Source organism: Peromyscus californicus, unplaced genomic scaffold (genome assembly GCF_007827085.1).
Source record: "Peromyscus californicus insignis strain IS unplaced genomic scaffold, ASM782708v3 Scaffold_4__1_contigs__length_199733344, whole genome shotgun sequence".
Lineage (NCBI taxonomy): Eukaryota > Metazoa > Chordata > Mammalia > Rodentia > Cricetidae > Peromyscus > Peromyscus californicus.
The window spans coordinates 144588194-144603059 of NW_026294562.1; the positions used below are offsets into that span (position 1 = coordinate 144588194).

The following is a 14866-nucleotide window of genomic DNA, read 5'->3' on the forward strand; positions in this document are numbered from 1 at the left end:
GTGCTTGCTTGGATTTCCATTGCACTAACCAGAGCCCAGATAGGAAAAGAGATAATTGTCAAGTGTCATGATTCTAAGTCATGTAGTCCTGGGGGCATAATGCCGAGCCAGAAACTCTGACCCTCACAGACAGGTCTAACATTGTGATCCTCTAGAAGACGTGTTTCTGACGTATGCCTTTCCCCCTCTTCCCACACACTTTCAGCACCTTGCAGAAGAAGCAGCTTGCTGGCTTTGAACGTGTGACAAATATTTCAGAAAGGTAAATTTATCTCACTTGTGGATTTGATAGATACAAAATGCAGTTGTCAAATAACTTTGAGCCCTATGTTAATAACTGGGTCATTTGTACTGTGCTAAGAAGTAAAACAATATTTGAGGGATGCAAAGAGTCTATCAACTGTGCATTCTGTAAAAGTGGAATGAAGCTGTACTGTCACCTTTTTACAGCGTCGTGCTGCCCAGGGAAAGTGGTACAAGCCACTGGCACAGTCTACTGATAACAAGGACCAGCCAGGTTCCAGGCTTTGTCGGCTTCACTGTGGCAGCAGCATGCTTGGATTCACTGTAGGGACAGGAACATCCGTGTTCATGTGCTCTCCCCTTTGTGTACTTTCAGCTTCAAGATCAAGTTGGAGGAAAAAACAGTTTTTCTTCCAAATTCATCTGCTTCAACTATTATTCATACTGGGAATGGACAATGGAATGTTCTCTAGATTTATCATGACCAAAACCCTCCTTATCTTCTGTGTTTCCATGACCTTATCCAGTCACTTTGGGTAAGTTCTCCCCCGTGGTGTCATTTTATAATCTTGGGGGCCTGTGCCGTTGTGAACCCCCTGTAGGGCAGGACAGTCCTGGCCTGCCATCTCTGCAATCCTGCACCCTTCGGTTGGTGGTGAATATGTCCCGACCGAACTGTTCCTGGTGCGGGGTCTCTGGAATGAGTTAGACAGAAGAGAAGAGGTCTTCACAAGTGGAAGCAGAGGATGGCTTGAGGGCAGCTGGTTCCTCCTACTCAGGTTGGAAGAGATTCAGAAGTTCACGGGCATTAAGGATATCTGCTGCTGTCAGACAAGTGTGTAAGACACTCACTCCCTTCTTGCGTCCATTATGCTGCTGAGTTTGCTGTTCTAGCCAGGCTGGTGCTTTGCATGTGGCATGGAAAGAGATCCAAAATAGTCATGGCCGAGCCAAGCACAGAGATCAGAAACTACACCTGGTTCGCCCCTGAGTCCCTGGAAATGCCATTGCCATTGACCTCTTTTGTTTGGGCCCCTAGTGTCTCTGCACCAACACGAGCCTTTCCCTACCACACTAGTGATACCTAGTATTCCAGATGCAAGCCGTCAGGAGGCAATCAGTGTTCCTCTTCTCTCCTATGTCCCTCACTGCCCCAAATTGGCTAATCAAAGGATAGCAAGTTGAAGTAGTCCCGTTGGACAGTGTGTGCTGCTTGGTTTCCTGTTTACCAGTGCTCGTTCCCAAGGGAGCACTTGAGATAGTTAGAAGGACCGCAGCACACAGTCACCTGTTTCCGTTAGTACTGCTAGAGTGTACAGGCTGCTTGGTGGGTGTTCGCAGGTCCACTCTGCTGGAAAAAATTCCAGTGAGGGCTCAGGCTTGTTACCAGGGTAAGTTAAGATGTATTGCCAGCATCTGAGAAAGTCTATCAATCTGTCCTCTCTCCTCTCCTCTTCTCTCCTCTCTTCTTCTTTCCTTTCTTCCTCTTTTCTCCTTTTTCTCCTCTCCCTCTCATCTCTCTATCATCTCTATCTCTATCACCTCTATATTTCTAATTTTGTCTCTGTCTCTTTTATCTCACCATCTCGTTTCATTCTCCCTCTCTCTTCCTTTGTTCAAACTGAAAGGGTCAGAAGAGCAGAGAATGTCCAGAACACAGGCAGGAAATGCCATTCCCCATCAAGAGCGTCCTTACTTGACAGGAAAAAGGTGTCTTTGCCGGCTGTTGCCCAGTCTGTGCATCCTCTGTCCATTTGTGATTTACACACATGCAGACTACACTCTGGGGTCCATTTTTACAGGTCAAATGCTTAGTGACTTTGGTTCTTAAACAGAGTAACACACACTTTGTCTAGCAGGTTGTGCTTTTTATCAAGTCATGAGACACGCCATAAAAGATTTATTTATTTTATCCCCATTTATTGAATGCTATTCTTGCCTTGCTGATACTGAGGGGACATGCTCCTCCTACCCAGCCCTTTGGTTCTTCATCTACTACATGAGAGTTTTTCCTTTGTAACTTCTTTATTAAATCCTATAAATTGTAGTATCCCCACTGCTTTTCTGAATGGAAGGGGTTCATGAATGGAATCCCATGAACATTCACTATTGCAAATTAATACATTGAGATAGTTGGCTTGTTTTCTGATATTCTATGTATACTGGGTGATATTTTAGAAGTTATGTCCATGCTGTGCTGTGCTATCTTGGGAACATATAGTTTATGTGATTTGGCACAATAATTATGACTGTGAATCAAATAAGGCAGGAAGCTATCACTCTCTCTGGTAGACGCAAGTCAGAATTAGGAAGTCATGTGTGTGAGTTTAGCTCATTTCTTATTTAATTCTGTGGCTTTCTAAGGTCTTCTATGAATTAGAGATGGACTTGTCAGGTTCTGGAAGGAAATGCTGATTAAGTCTGAGGCTACCCCTCAATCTTTCAAAAACACTGACTGTGGGAGAAGATACTAATTTTTAGATATGAAGATTTTAATTATTTTATGCTTTATCATAATGATACCTACAAACTGCAGGAAATATGTGAGGTGCAGCCATTAATTTTTAGAAAGGTGTCCTAAATCCCTAACTTACAGGTAATCATCACTCCCATTTTGGTTCTTACCCCTACTTGCTCCTGTACACATTTGTATGTATCTGCGGTCATCCTACATTCAGCTTTTTGTTGTTTTTTGGCCCTAACCTTCCACTGTTACAGATTCTTTAGGCTTTGTGATTTTAAAATGGACAGATATTGTAGCAGTGCATGAGTGGGCCACCATTAGCTACTTCCTGACTTGGGAACACTTACATTTTTTCTGATTTTACAGTTATCAGTTCTCTTGTACAGAACACAGTTTGTCTGTAAATTTCTTAATATCTGAACTTGGTTATATGAGAAGCTCTCCCTAGGAGTGGGCTTACACACCAGGTGCTGTGAGTGTTTGCCCAGCTTCTTTAGATATCACGGGAGCCAAGCAGCACATGGTATGCACAGACCACATCAGAAGACACACCAAACCCCCACTTACTTCTTCTCAGATGAGGTTCTGCTTACTTACAGATTAATTATATGTAGGAATAATTGTGTTGAAACCCAGCCAGTTCCATAAAATTTCCTTGACTTTAAATCTTGACAGAATAATAACTACTACAAGGCACAGCACCGATTTTCCTAGTGTTTTAAGTCAATCCAAGGGACCGCCTTATGAGCTCAGTGTCATTAGTCCCATCCTGCAGCTGGCAAGGTGGGATGGCTGAGTATCTCACAGGGAACTTTACACAGCCAGCACCTGCTGGGATCCTCACGCTGCACTATCCTGTGCCGTTCTGCTCACTTCTACCCTGTGCTCTTTTCTCTGACTGCAGTTTTTAATATGTCAAAGCAACGCAGAAGCTGGGAGGGTATGTACCTGGAGTGTACCATCCATGTTGGGCTTGGGAAGCGTTTTCTACACTCAGAGATGGGGGAAGGGAACAGTTGAATATATTCTCCTTCCCTCCTCCCTCCACCAAAGAAGGGATTTCTCTGATTAAGGTTCAAAGGACGTTGGAACGGGAAGTTACAAAGGTCCTAGTTCGATTGTAACTCGGATCAGAGAATGGCTGATGCTCCTAAATGTGCCCAGGAGACTTGAGAGCTGGCAGGGGTAAGGAGATCTGTGCAGAATCAGACGGGGAAAATGAGGAGAGAGGCAGCATGTAAGGCTCTGTCCAGGTACAAGTTGACACACTGCGTTTGTAAGAATCCATGCATTCAGCAACAGAAGATGTATTTGGGAGGAGGGAAGTGTATTTGGTGCTTACATAAGATAGTTAATGCGAACTTGCTTTGAAAATATCATGAGAATTATTTGTCTTTCTCCACATCATTTTCTAAATTTAGTCACCAACAGCTCATTTGCAACAGTTTTGTGATTTTTACTATCGGTTGTGAATTATAGAACAGGGCATGAGTCAAACATACAACTGAACCAAGACCTTATAGTCAGTCACTGCCATGGCCCAATCAGATGCATGGAGTTATTTAAATCATTATAGTTATTTTAATGAAACCAGTCGTCTAAACTACACAGTGTAGAAAAATTAGCACTGAAACAGTATGGGGATCAAAGTGCTGCCAAAGTATATAACATTAAGTTTAAACTGGGATTAATTTATCACTATTTAAAAACTATACTTTGTCAGACTGGAGAGGCCAGTGACGATTGCAAGGCACATTTGAGGATTCGTAGTTCAATAAGGTAATGTCAGATTTCATTCATTTACTGGTATTAACGTAGAGATTTGGTTATCAAAAGTGGAAACACATTTGAATTTTATTACATGGGAGCTGCAATTCAAACGGATGTTGGAAAACAAAATTTTTAATTGACGAGGAAAAGCAGGCTCTCACAAACATGAAGAAAGATCTTTCTTTCTCTGTGTACATGTGTGGCAGCCTGGTCTTTGGTCCCACAAAGGGGGACCATTTCATTCTCCTTCCCAAACGCAAAGACAGAGGCCTCTCCTAACTGCAGCAGTAAGCATGTCTGAATCGTGCCTGCACTTGCCCTATCTGAAGCTGGAAGCTGTCCTGCATCCCCTGCGATGATAACAAATCCCTCCTTCCCCAGAGCTGCAGGTTCCCGAGGCTCGGGACACACAGCCGGTGTAATGGCTGTAAAAAACACTGCAGCAGTGCAGTCAAAGCAGTTAGCAGGGGCAGAGCCGAACTGATGGCTCAGTCTGGAGGCTGCGGAGAGGGACGACGGGCAGAGATGAGGAGGGTGGTCCTGCGCAGGGCAGAGTGTTCCACGCCTCAGCGGAGTGATGGAGCGATCTCCAACCTCGTTCGAAAAGGCAGAAAGAGAACATACTTCCAGGCTTTCTACTTTATAAATCTAACTTTGAGCATGTGTGGCACACTGGTGCTCAGTGAGCAGTGCTCAGAGGGTTGGCCTGGAGTATAGCTCTGCTAAGTAGACTGTCCCTGAGCTCCAGGATGAGTCACTAGCTGGGCTCAAGGAAGGGGGAGATTGTGAAGAGTCAGTGGCACAGAATACATGTTTTAATTGGTATGGAATTCAAAGGGAAGTATTAGAATTAAAAGCAAAAAGAAATCTTCTCTCGCTCTCATAGCAGCAAGATTTACCAAGAGGCATATGGGTGCATTGCACAAGTTTTCAGAATGCTGCTGTTAAAACATGCTTTTTTAATTTTCACCAACTTCTCATTCAGTGCATAAGAAGAGCTCAAACTCTAAATTTAGGAAATTGTGCCGAGTGTTTTGCTGCTGAACGTGGAAATCACCCCTTGCCTCCTGGATGGCTAGCATTCCCATTACAAAGGCCCCTCCGCTGTGTCCTAATGTTTATGGCACCACAGAATAGAACACAGCAGGAGAGGGAATCTATGTGTTAGAAACAAAAGAACATCAGAGGCTAGAAGATGACATGAGCCAATCCTGAGCAGCCCAGGCCAAACCCACTGGGATATGAGGTTTCTGGAACCTAATGCATAGCAAAGGATCACCTGTGAGGAATATAAAAGCTCCATCTTATCTGTATTTCAGAACTGTTTTAAAAGCAGACAGAACCTGAAAGTCAGAAAAAGCATAGGCCAATTGTTTTCAATTTAAGAAAGAATTGACCCATCAGTTCACAATCAGCTTGATTCTATCCCAAGATCACTAGTGATAAATATGAAGAGTCTTTTTGATGGTGGGTCAAGCTCTTGTCTTTGTTTTGGCTCATTCTGTGAGACCAGAAGTTCCTTAGCCAGCCTGCAGCTCAGTTTCTGAATCTCATACGTGGGGATAATAATGGATCCATCATAATAAGGCTGATGCCTTAGTTAACCTATACAAAACGCTCAGACTGATCCAGGTGTGTGTCTGTGGGCTAAGCCACACTATCCACGGGGTTTAGTGTACAATGAAGACCATATCCAGGGTTATACCCATGCAACCTCCCTTGCCTGAGTGTGGTGGGGGTCATCACCGTGCTTTGGCCGTAGTGTGAATGTGTCCCGTTCCACATTCTGGGCACTGTTATAGGTGCTAAGAGCCATAAAGAAATCTGGCTTCAGTGAGAGTGTGTTCTGATGTGAAAAAGAAAGCAACACACCAGCAATGGTGAAGTTAAGGTGCCCAATAAAAGAGTAATTCAGAAGAAAGATAGTAAAGGGGCTGGAAGGAGATGCTACTGCAGGGACCTGAGGGAAGTGGGGGTTTAGTAACAGCATTAATGGTGGAGAAGACCAAACCCGTATGGGGAAGGGTGATGAGTACAGGGTTCCACAGCAGGGGCTCCCTGGGGAAACGGGCAACAGCCAGCAGCTAGCTTGGCATCAGTGGTGCAGCTCCATGGGAGGCTTAATCACAGTGTGAGGGATAAAACTGGATTAGTTGTGGAGTGTCAGATGACGGTCCTTTGAGGGTTGCTCTGGGCCGTGGAGTGGAGTGGAATTTCTTGTTGTTTGTTCGTTTATACTTTTTGTTTATATTGTTGGTTTTTGAGAAAGGGTCTCATGTATCCCAGGTTAGTCATGAACTCTCCGTAGAACCAAGGAGAGACTTGAACTCCTGATCCTCTAACTCGTGAGATTATTGTGTGTGCCATCATTCCTAATGTATGCAGTTCTAGGGTGCAAACCTAGGGCTTTGTGCACTCTACCAACTGAGCTATTGCCTCATCCTATTTTATGTTTTGGAGATGAGAATGCCTAATGTCATGTGATCCTCCTACTGTCGCCAGCTGGGTATCTGAGACTATACACTGCTGTGCCAGGTGACCTCACTGAGTAGCTTTAAGCAAGTATGTTCCTGTTTAGATGTAACAATGATATGACCTCAGTGTTGCATCCCCTGTGAGTGCAAAGTGAACAAAACTGAGTGGAATTGGTGTAAAAGAGGGAGAGATGGAGCTGGTGTGCAGTCAGTTGACAGGTGTTTGCATGAAGAAAGGTTTAGTTTAACCAATGGGATGTGTTGATGGGATGACAGGAGCATGAAGGAAAAATTAAAGGTCAAGGATGCACCATCAACTCTTTGTCTTATCGCTGAGACAGAGAAGAGAGTAGAAAATGTGTATGTAGCTATGGCTTTGTAAGCCCTTGGAGAAACCACTTCCACATCCAAGTAGCTGGGCAGTCCTTTGCACACAGGGGCCTGGAGTCTGGAGAAGGACTGGGTTGCATCATGATTTAAAAGCTACTGGGCATGAGAACAGATAGAAACTGAGTATAGACAGAGTGAGAAGAGGCCCATAGACTGTGTCCTTGGACATTATGGCATTATGAGTTTAGGAGGTTAAGAGTGGAGGCAAGACTGAAAGGGACAGAGAAGAGGAATGAACAGAAGAGTAAAGCTGGACACAACAGCACTTACGGTTAAAGCAGGAAGACCTTAGCTTCAAGCTACACAACATAACCTTGTCTTTAAAATTAACAAGTAAGCAGGTATGCACACCACAGCCAGAACCTAAAGACAAGAGTTCGTAGAGGCCAAGAGAAGAAAGTTCTGTAGGAAGGGAGATGCAGTTGTCTCTGCTAAATGTAGCTACTGGGCCCTTTGAGTTAAAGCATTTGGTCTTGACTCTTGGATCTGGCAATTCAGAGCTGACTCCTGGCCTTTAGCAAAGAGAGGTTCCTGGGTTATAGGTTGCAGGAGATAGACAGGGGCAGCTGCAAGAGAAGGGAAGAGAGGTGTGTGTGTGTGTGTGTGTGTGTGTGTGTGTGTGTGTGTGTGTGTGTGTGCAAGGGGGAAAGGGGGGTGGTTCCTCAGTGAATTCCCTGAGAAGAGGAACAAAGGGGCAGGGTAATACCTAGGTGCTGTGGCCTGTGCCGTCACAGTGATAAGCTTTGGGAATCCGAGCCAGGCAGCAGTGCCAAGGACATAGAGAACCTGCAGGAAGAGGGGTGAGGAAGATAGCTTTGATTTGGGCAGCTGAAGGGCAGCACTGGAAGGCCTGGGGGCATGAGGAGAACCTAAAATTTCTGGCACAGTACTTCATGGCCAGGGCTTTAGCCATTTGAAATGTATTGCAAGTTCACATTACCACCTTGAGACAGGAGTGCTCTCACGTGGAAACAAAATTGTAGCTAGTGCCCAGCTATGGCCTGCCTTGCTATTATTTATGATAGCTACAGAAGTATGCAAGGGACAACTGAGGAAAACATCAGCAAGTGATGCTGTTTATTGAGAGTTATATAAGGACCTTAGCAAGCAAAGTGAGATAACATTTCTTAAAAATGCTAGAAACCAGAGGAAGGAATGCAGTTTCAGAATATAGGTACACTAACACACAAAGTCAACCCACAAAGTCAATTCACAAAAAATGTTCACATCAAAACTGCCTGAAGTTATCACTACTGAGCCATTTTATGTGAATCACATATGGCTGTTAACACAAGCATAGACAATATCACAAAGAAACCTAGCACTCCGTCTTCTCCAGTACCATCTGTGCTATGACAATGTTCAAATGACCTTCCCAAGGCTGATGAGAGATTGTCCTCTTTAGAATACCGTAGTAGTGAAATCTCAGCAGGGTCATTTAACACATCACCATTCTTATTAGATATTACAATCTGGATATATAAATAGCAAAATCACACTGGTGTAAAATCCTTTAAAATTCTTCACACACACACACACACACACACACACACACACACACACACACACAAACACACACACACAAGATTCTTCTAGATCACAATTGAGAAAACAACTCTTAGCCAACTCCCTTTGCAGAACCCAATGTCCCTTGGTGCTCCTGGGGATCTGGTTCCAGAAGCCCCTCTGGATTTCAAAGTCCCTTATGTGAAATGGCATGGTATTTGCATGTAACCTGTGTACACCCTGCCGTATGCCACACTGTTTATAGATTCCACACACAGTATAAATGGTGATTCACTTCGGGGACAATGACGGGAACAAATTCCTGGGTATGAGTGCTACAGATGCTAGCTTCTTCTGAACATTCTCAGTCAGTGGTTGATGAAGTCTGTGCATGTAGACCCTGAAGACAAGGTCATGAGCAAATTCTGCAGCAATTCTACAGTTTGTGCTATGTGGGTATGGTAGATCTGAAGGTGGCTCCCTCTGGATTTCCCATCCCTGATTCCATGCTCCTCATTTTCCTTCAGCCTCATTCAGAAATTCAGACAAACTGGACATGGTGGAGACACCTGGAGTTCCAGCTAACTGGGAGTAGTGGCAAAAACAAAACAAACAGACAAACGAAGAAACCTGCTTTAGAACAGGAGGTCAAGGCTAACTTGTGCCCCATAGTGTAAGACTTCATTTGAAAAAAACAAAACAAAAGAAGTCAGGTTGTGGTGGTGCACACCTTTAATCCTAGCACTCAGGAGGCAGAGCCAGGTGGATCTCTGTGAGTTTGAGGCCAGCCTGGTCTACAGAGAGAGATCCAGGACAGGCTCCAAAGCTATACAGAAAAACCTTGTCTCAAAAAAAAAAAAAAACCAAAAAGAAAAGAAAAAGAAAGGCCAAAAGAAATACATCCAGCTAATGACTCACATGACCCCATCTCTCACCTCCACTGTTGTCTCCTGAGTCACTGCCCCCCTTCTTCTCCCATCTTGCCTCTCCCAAGTCCATAATTCATAAGTAGTCCAGGGGCCTTGTCAAAAAAGACTTCAAGTTACCATTGTCTTCAAGAAAATTTTAAAAGTACAGTGCAGCATCAAAAGTCTCTACCTTCCCAGGTGCATGTTACCATTTTTGTTTTGTTTTTATGAGACAGGGTTTCTCTGTGTAGCTTTGGAGCCTGTCCTGGAACTCGCTCTGTAGACCAGGCTGGTGTCGAACTCACAGAGATCCACCTGGCTCTGCCTCCTGAGTGCTGGGATTAAAGGTGTGTGCCACAACCACCTGACCACGTGTTACCATTTTTTAAAAGTTTTGTGGTATTAATGATTAAACCCAGAGCTTGGCCCCTTGCAGTGCTCTGTTACTCAGTGCTTGGCCCTGTGCAGTGCTCTGTTACCCAGTGCCTGGTCCCTTGCAGTTCTGTGCTGTTCAGTACTTAGCCTTTGCAGTGCTCTGTTACCCAGTGCCTGGTCCCTTGCAGTGCTCTGTTATCCAATGTCTGGCCCCTTGCAGTGCTCTGCTATCCAGTGCCTGGCCCCTTGCAGTGCTCTGTTACCCAGTGCCTGGCCTCTTGCAGTGCTCTGCTATCCAGTGTCTGGCCCCTTGCAGTGCTGTGCTGTTCAGTACTTAGCCTTTGCAGTGCTCTGTTACCCAGTGCCTGGCCCCTTGCAGTGCTCTGTTACCCAGTGCCTGGCCTCTTGCAGTGCTCTGCTATCCAGTGCCTGGCCTCTTGCAGTGCTCTGTTACCCAGTGCCTGGCCCCTTGCAATGCTCTGTTTCTGCGGTTCACTGTAGCCCTAGTGCTGGCTTTTACCAGAGGTCTCACATTCCTTCTGCAAATAACAGTTGCCTTTTGGGGACCACTGCTCATAATTCTCTCCAGTATCCTTTTCACTGGATTGAGCCAAGCTTCAGCCTCAAAAATTCAGGACTGTTTTCTTCCATTCCAAACCTAGACAGAGCCCTTGTTCTCTCTCTCCTTTGAGTTCCTTTCATGTCACGCTTTGTGAAGCGACACTAGGTTCCCATCCCTGCTGTTCTCTACTAAAAGTCTCTAGTACTAAAGTTTCTCATATCTAGATGTAAGGGCCAACGCTGCCTTCTACATGTCCCTATTTCTCACCACAGTACCTGGCATAGGTTCAGGCACTCATCGTTGGGTCCCATCCCTGGGATTCCCCGAGGATGCATTTGAAGATTTAGAGGCTCCTGGAGCCTGTGGCACTGGCCCTGTGGCAGCCCTTATGTCTCCAGCTTAGCCCTAGAATACCCACTTTCCACCAGGAGGTCACTAGGTAGGAGTCAGGCCCCACAAATACTGTTTCTTATTCTCTCTGAGATAAGTTAAACCTGAGACTCTAGGGACCAGAAATTGAGAAGAAGCTATAATGCCTTGAAAAGGCCAGAAATGAGACAACAGAGAGTGGGAGAGAGCCCTTCACTTGCTGAGGGCATCCAGTTTATTTCTCTTAAAGACTGCCCAGAAAACCAGCCTCTTATTGGATCAGATTTTTTAAGATGCTGATTCCTAAATTCACTTTATCAGCATTAGAAGTTGGATTGCCATGACAGAGATTTCAGGGACATTCGGTATTCTGCAGTACCTACCAGTGTCCCTATCTGTCCTGCAGGCACTGTGCTCATCAGGCTGGAAACCAGGGCTCATTTGTGTCATTTATACTTCAAACCCAAATTACCAGGGTCACTGGGTCACATCCTTGTGCCTCCTGTATGAACTAGGCAAGGAAATGTAAAAAGGAGTGATTTTTAAAACAGGTTAGGTTGGTTTTATACAGTTGGCCCAACATACCAGCAGATTCTACATCTGTGAATTTGACCACACATTTTCCATTTTTCATTAAAAATATTGGAAAAATTGCCTTCTCTGTAACGGAGCATGTGTAGACTTTTTTCCTTGTGTTATTCTCTAGATAATATGCTTTAATAATCATCAGCACAACTGGTCTAGAGATGATTAAAGTATAAGGGAGGCTGTGTGGAGATGCTATGCAAACCCACAGCAATTGTAAAAGGGATCTGAGCTCCCACACATTTTAGTTTCCATATTGAAGGGCATCTCTGTTGTCTTAAGAATCCCTTTTCCTGGAAGATCAACAAATGTTAAAGCGGAAGAATTGGAACATTGGATAAGTGTATCATGTTTTCTACACTTCTCAATAGTAATATTGAAAAACTATAAGGAAACTTTCATGTTTTAAGAGAATGTAGCTATTTTAGCCTTATATTATAATTGAATTAAACTTCAATTATAAGTGAAGTAAGTTAGCAACCTTTTACAAGTATTTCTTTTATGCTAAAGATGCTTGTCAGTAGTAACAGATTTAATTTCACCTCACAAAAAAAAATCCATGCCTTCAAAGATCTTTTACCTTGCCCCTGAAGCAGGAGCTCACTCACAGTTGTGCTAGGAGTGAGCAGACCCCTTGGCCATACTCAGTAGGATTAAGATGGATGGTGGCCAGGCCTGCCTGGGGAAGACATTGGCTCAGCATGAGGCTCTTCAGTCACACTGCTCCCCACTGAACACACATTCCAGTATGTCCCCACTGTTCTCCTTTTCAAGTGCTTTGGTTGAGTCAAACCAGAGTTTCTTTCGGCCTAAGAAGTAGTCCTTAAAGATCTTGCAGCTTGATGAAGACATAACCAAGTCCCCAGATGTCTGTAGGTGAAGGAGGCACTGTACCAGGGCAGCAAACAGTACTTGTATAATCCTCAACACTGTGAGAATAGGACATTGCACACCACATATTACAGGTGATTCATTTTGGGGGTTGACTATGAAAACAAAGAAACAAAATCTCCCAAACAACAGCTGCAAAGCGTAAACCCTGTTCTTCCCTAAGAGGCATTTCCAGGAATTTTTTTTCCTAATGTCTTTTTTCTACTCCTGGCACATGACTATTTAATACAACAATGAAAATATTCCAACCCCCCCCCATACCCAGCCCTGAATGCTGCTACATGAAGAACCAAAGATCAATACAGGAGGCAATTATGGCAGGGCAGGGAAGATACTGAAATTTTGCCAAGAAAATTTGTCATTATGGGCAAGTGTGAGTAGATATTATAAAATATATCATAAAAATTGTGTCTAGCTGGAGAGATGGTTTAGAAGTTAAGAGCACTGACTACTCTTCCAGAGAACATTGGTTCAATTCCCAGCACCCACATGGTGATTCACAACCATCTGTAACTCTAGTTTCAGAAAATCTAATACCATCTTTTGGCCTCTGTGGGCACCAGTCATGTACATAGACATGCATACAGGCAAAATACCCATGTACATAAAATAAAAAATAATAAATTATGTCCAATAAATGGAAATAGCTTTGGAATTCATAAGTATTGCATCTATCCCTGGCACTGGTGACAATGTGGATATGTGTAAAGTGAGATTCAGATCCAAGAGGCACACCAATTGCCTGAAACAGTGAAGCAGTGGACATACATCTACAGAAAGATGGGGGAGGAGAGAGAGAGAGAGAGAGAGAGAGAGAGAGAGACAGAGAGAGAGAGAGAGAGACAGAGAGACAGAGAGAGACAGAGAGACAGAGAGAGAGAGAAAGAGCACATTAAGCAATACAGTGACCCGCTGTCATGAAAATAGCCAATGATACCACCAAGTCTTTTTATCTTGATAGCTGGGTATCCTATCCAATGGGATTGAATAACATTTCACCACTCATAATCGACCAGCTTAGAAAAGCCCTTGGAATGCAAAATAATTGTTGCTTGATTGTGTGGATATATTCCAAACCTTTGGTGGGTGCCCAAAATTTAGGATAGTGTTAAATCCCACATCTGCAAATTTTTTTTCCATATAATGCACACCTGCGGTAAATTTCAGTCTATTAATTAGGCATACTAAGAGATCAAGAACAATAGTAGTAAAATAGAAAAATTCTAACACCATACTGTAATGAAATTGCTAACATCATCACCCTTGTACTTCAGGACCATTTATTAAATAAAATAAATGTTACTTGACATTATACATGACAATGATGTGACAGGCCAGCTGATAACTGAGACAGCTATTAAATGACTAATTGGCAGGTAGCACATACAATATGGATACTCAGAAGTACTCTTCCCCAGATAATATACAATTTATCAATTCTGAATTGCCTATTTATGACATTTTTAAGACTTTTGAACGAAAATGACCTTGGGTACTTTAAGCAGCAGGAAATGGATTCATGCATGAAGATGGACAGTGTTGTTGTTTTTTCCTACTGTTGAATATCTCACACCTTAATTTTTAAATTGAAGAGATAGTGAGGCCCTTCGAACATTAGGCATCTGGACATTGCCTAAAATTGGATAATCAGACGGACAATAACTAAATGTCATGAGAAGGAGACTGTGAGGCCAGACGTTTTGTGCCCAGTTATTAAACAACTAAGCAAACCTAGAGTACAGCATTCTTCTTATGCAGCCCAAATGCTTCAAGGCTTTCCACCCAGCCCCACTAGCTACTGGGAGTGGTGTGTGTGTGTGTGTGTGTGTGTGTGTGTGTGTGTGTGTGTGTGTGTGGCTCCATTGTTTCTTCTGAAGTTTGAGATTCTCATGGGTGTTAGACATAAGAGGCATGTAGCATTTTCAAATACTAAATAACAGAATGAAATACTCACATCTGTAGGCTCTGTACTAACACGACCTAAGCTTAGCTTGTGAGAGGTTCAGCTGTATGCATTTTAATCCTGATATGAAAATTAGATCAAGGGAACTTTATGCTTATTCAAAAGAGACCTTCATTGGGGCCAGGGAATTATTGATCTGCTTAGATGCAATCAATGAAAATGCATGGTTTTCAAGAGCTGAGTGGGGAAAGGGCATGTGCATTCTGACCTCAGCTTCTCACAGAGAGATGGCAAGTCTGATTTCAACAACTGCATGAGAGGAAGTGCTTCTGCAGACCCAGCATCCCACAGCCAGGCTTCCCAGAGAAGTGCCAGGAATCATGTGCTCTTCTTCTGAGTGCCAAGAGTACTGAATTTCAACTGGTA

General features: G+C 43.7%; 1 protein-coding gene across 5 annotated transcripts in view; it reads left to right on the top strand.

The window, feature by feature from the left end:
• Gabra5 (gamma-aminobutyric acid type A receptor subunit alpha5) overlaps positions 1 to 14866 on the top strand; it is a 103623-nt gene that overhangs the window by 1260 nt on the left and 87497 nt on the right. For 3 of the 5 annotated variants that reach the window (XM_052762753.1, XM_052762751.1, XM_052762752.1), the window contains exon 2: positions 620 to 779. In XM_052762753.1, the coding sequence (XP_052618713.1) occupies positions 694 to 779 (86 nt within the window). In that variant the 5' untranslated portion in view covers positions 620 to 693. Of the gene's footprint in view, positions 1 to 205; positions 263 to 619; positions 780 to 14866 lie in introns of all 5 variants that reach the window. The other 2 variants (XM_052762749.1, XM_052762750.1) reach the window with 1 other exon arrangement.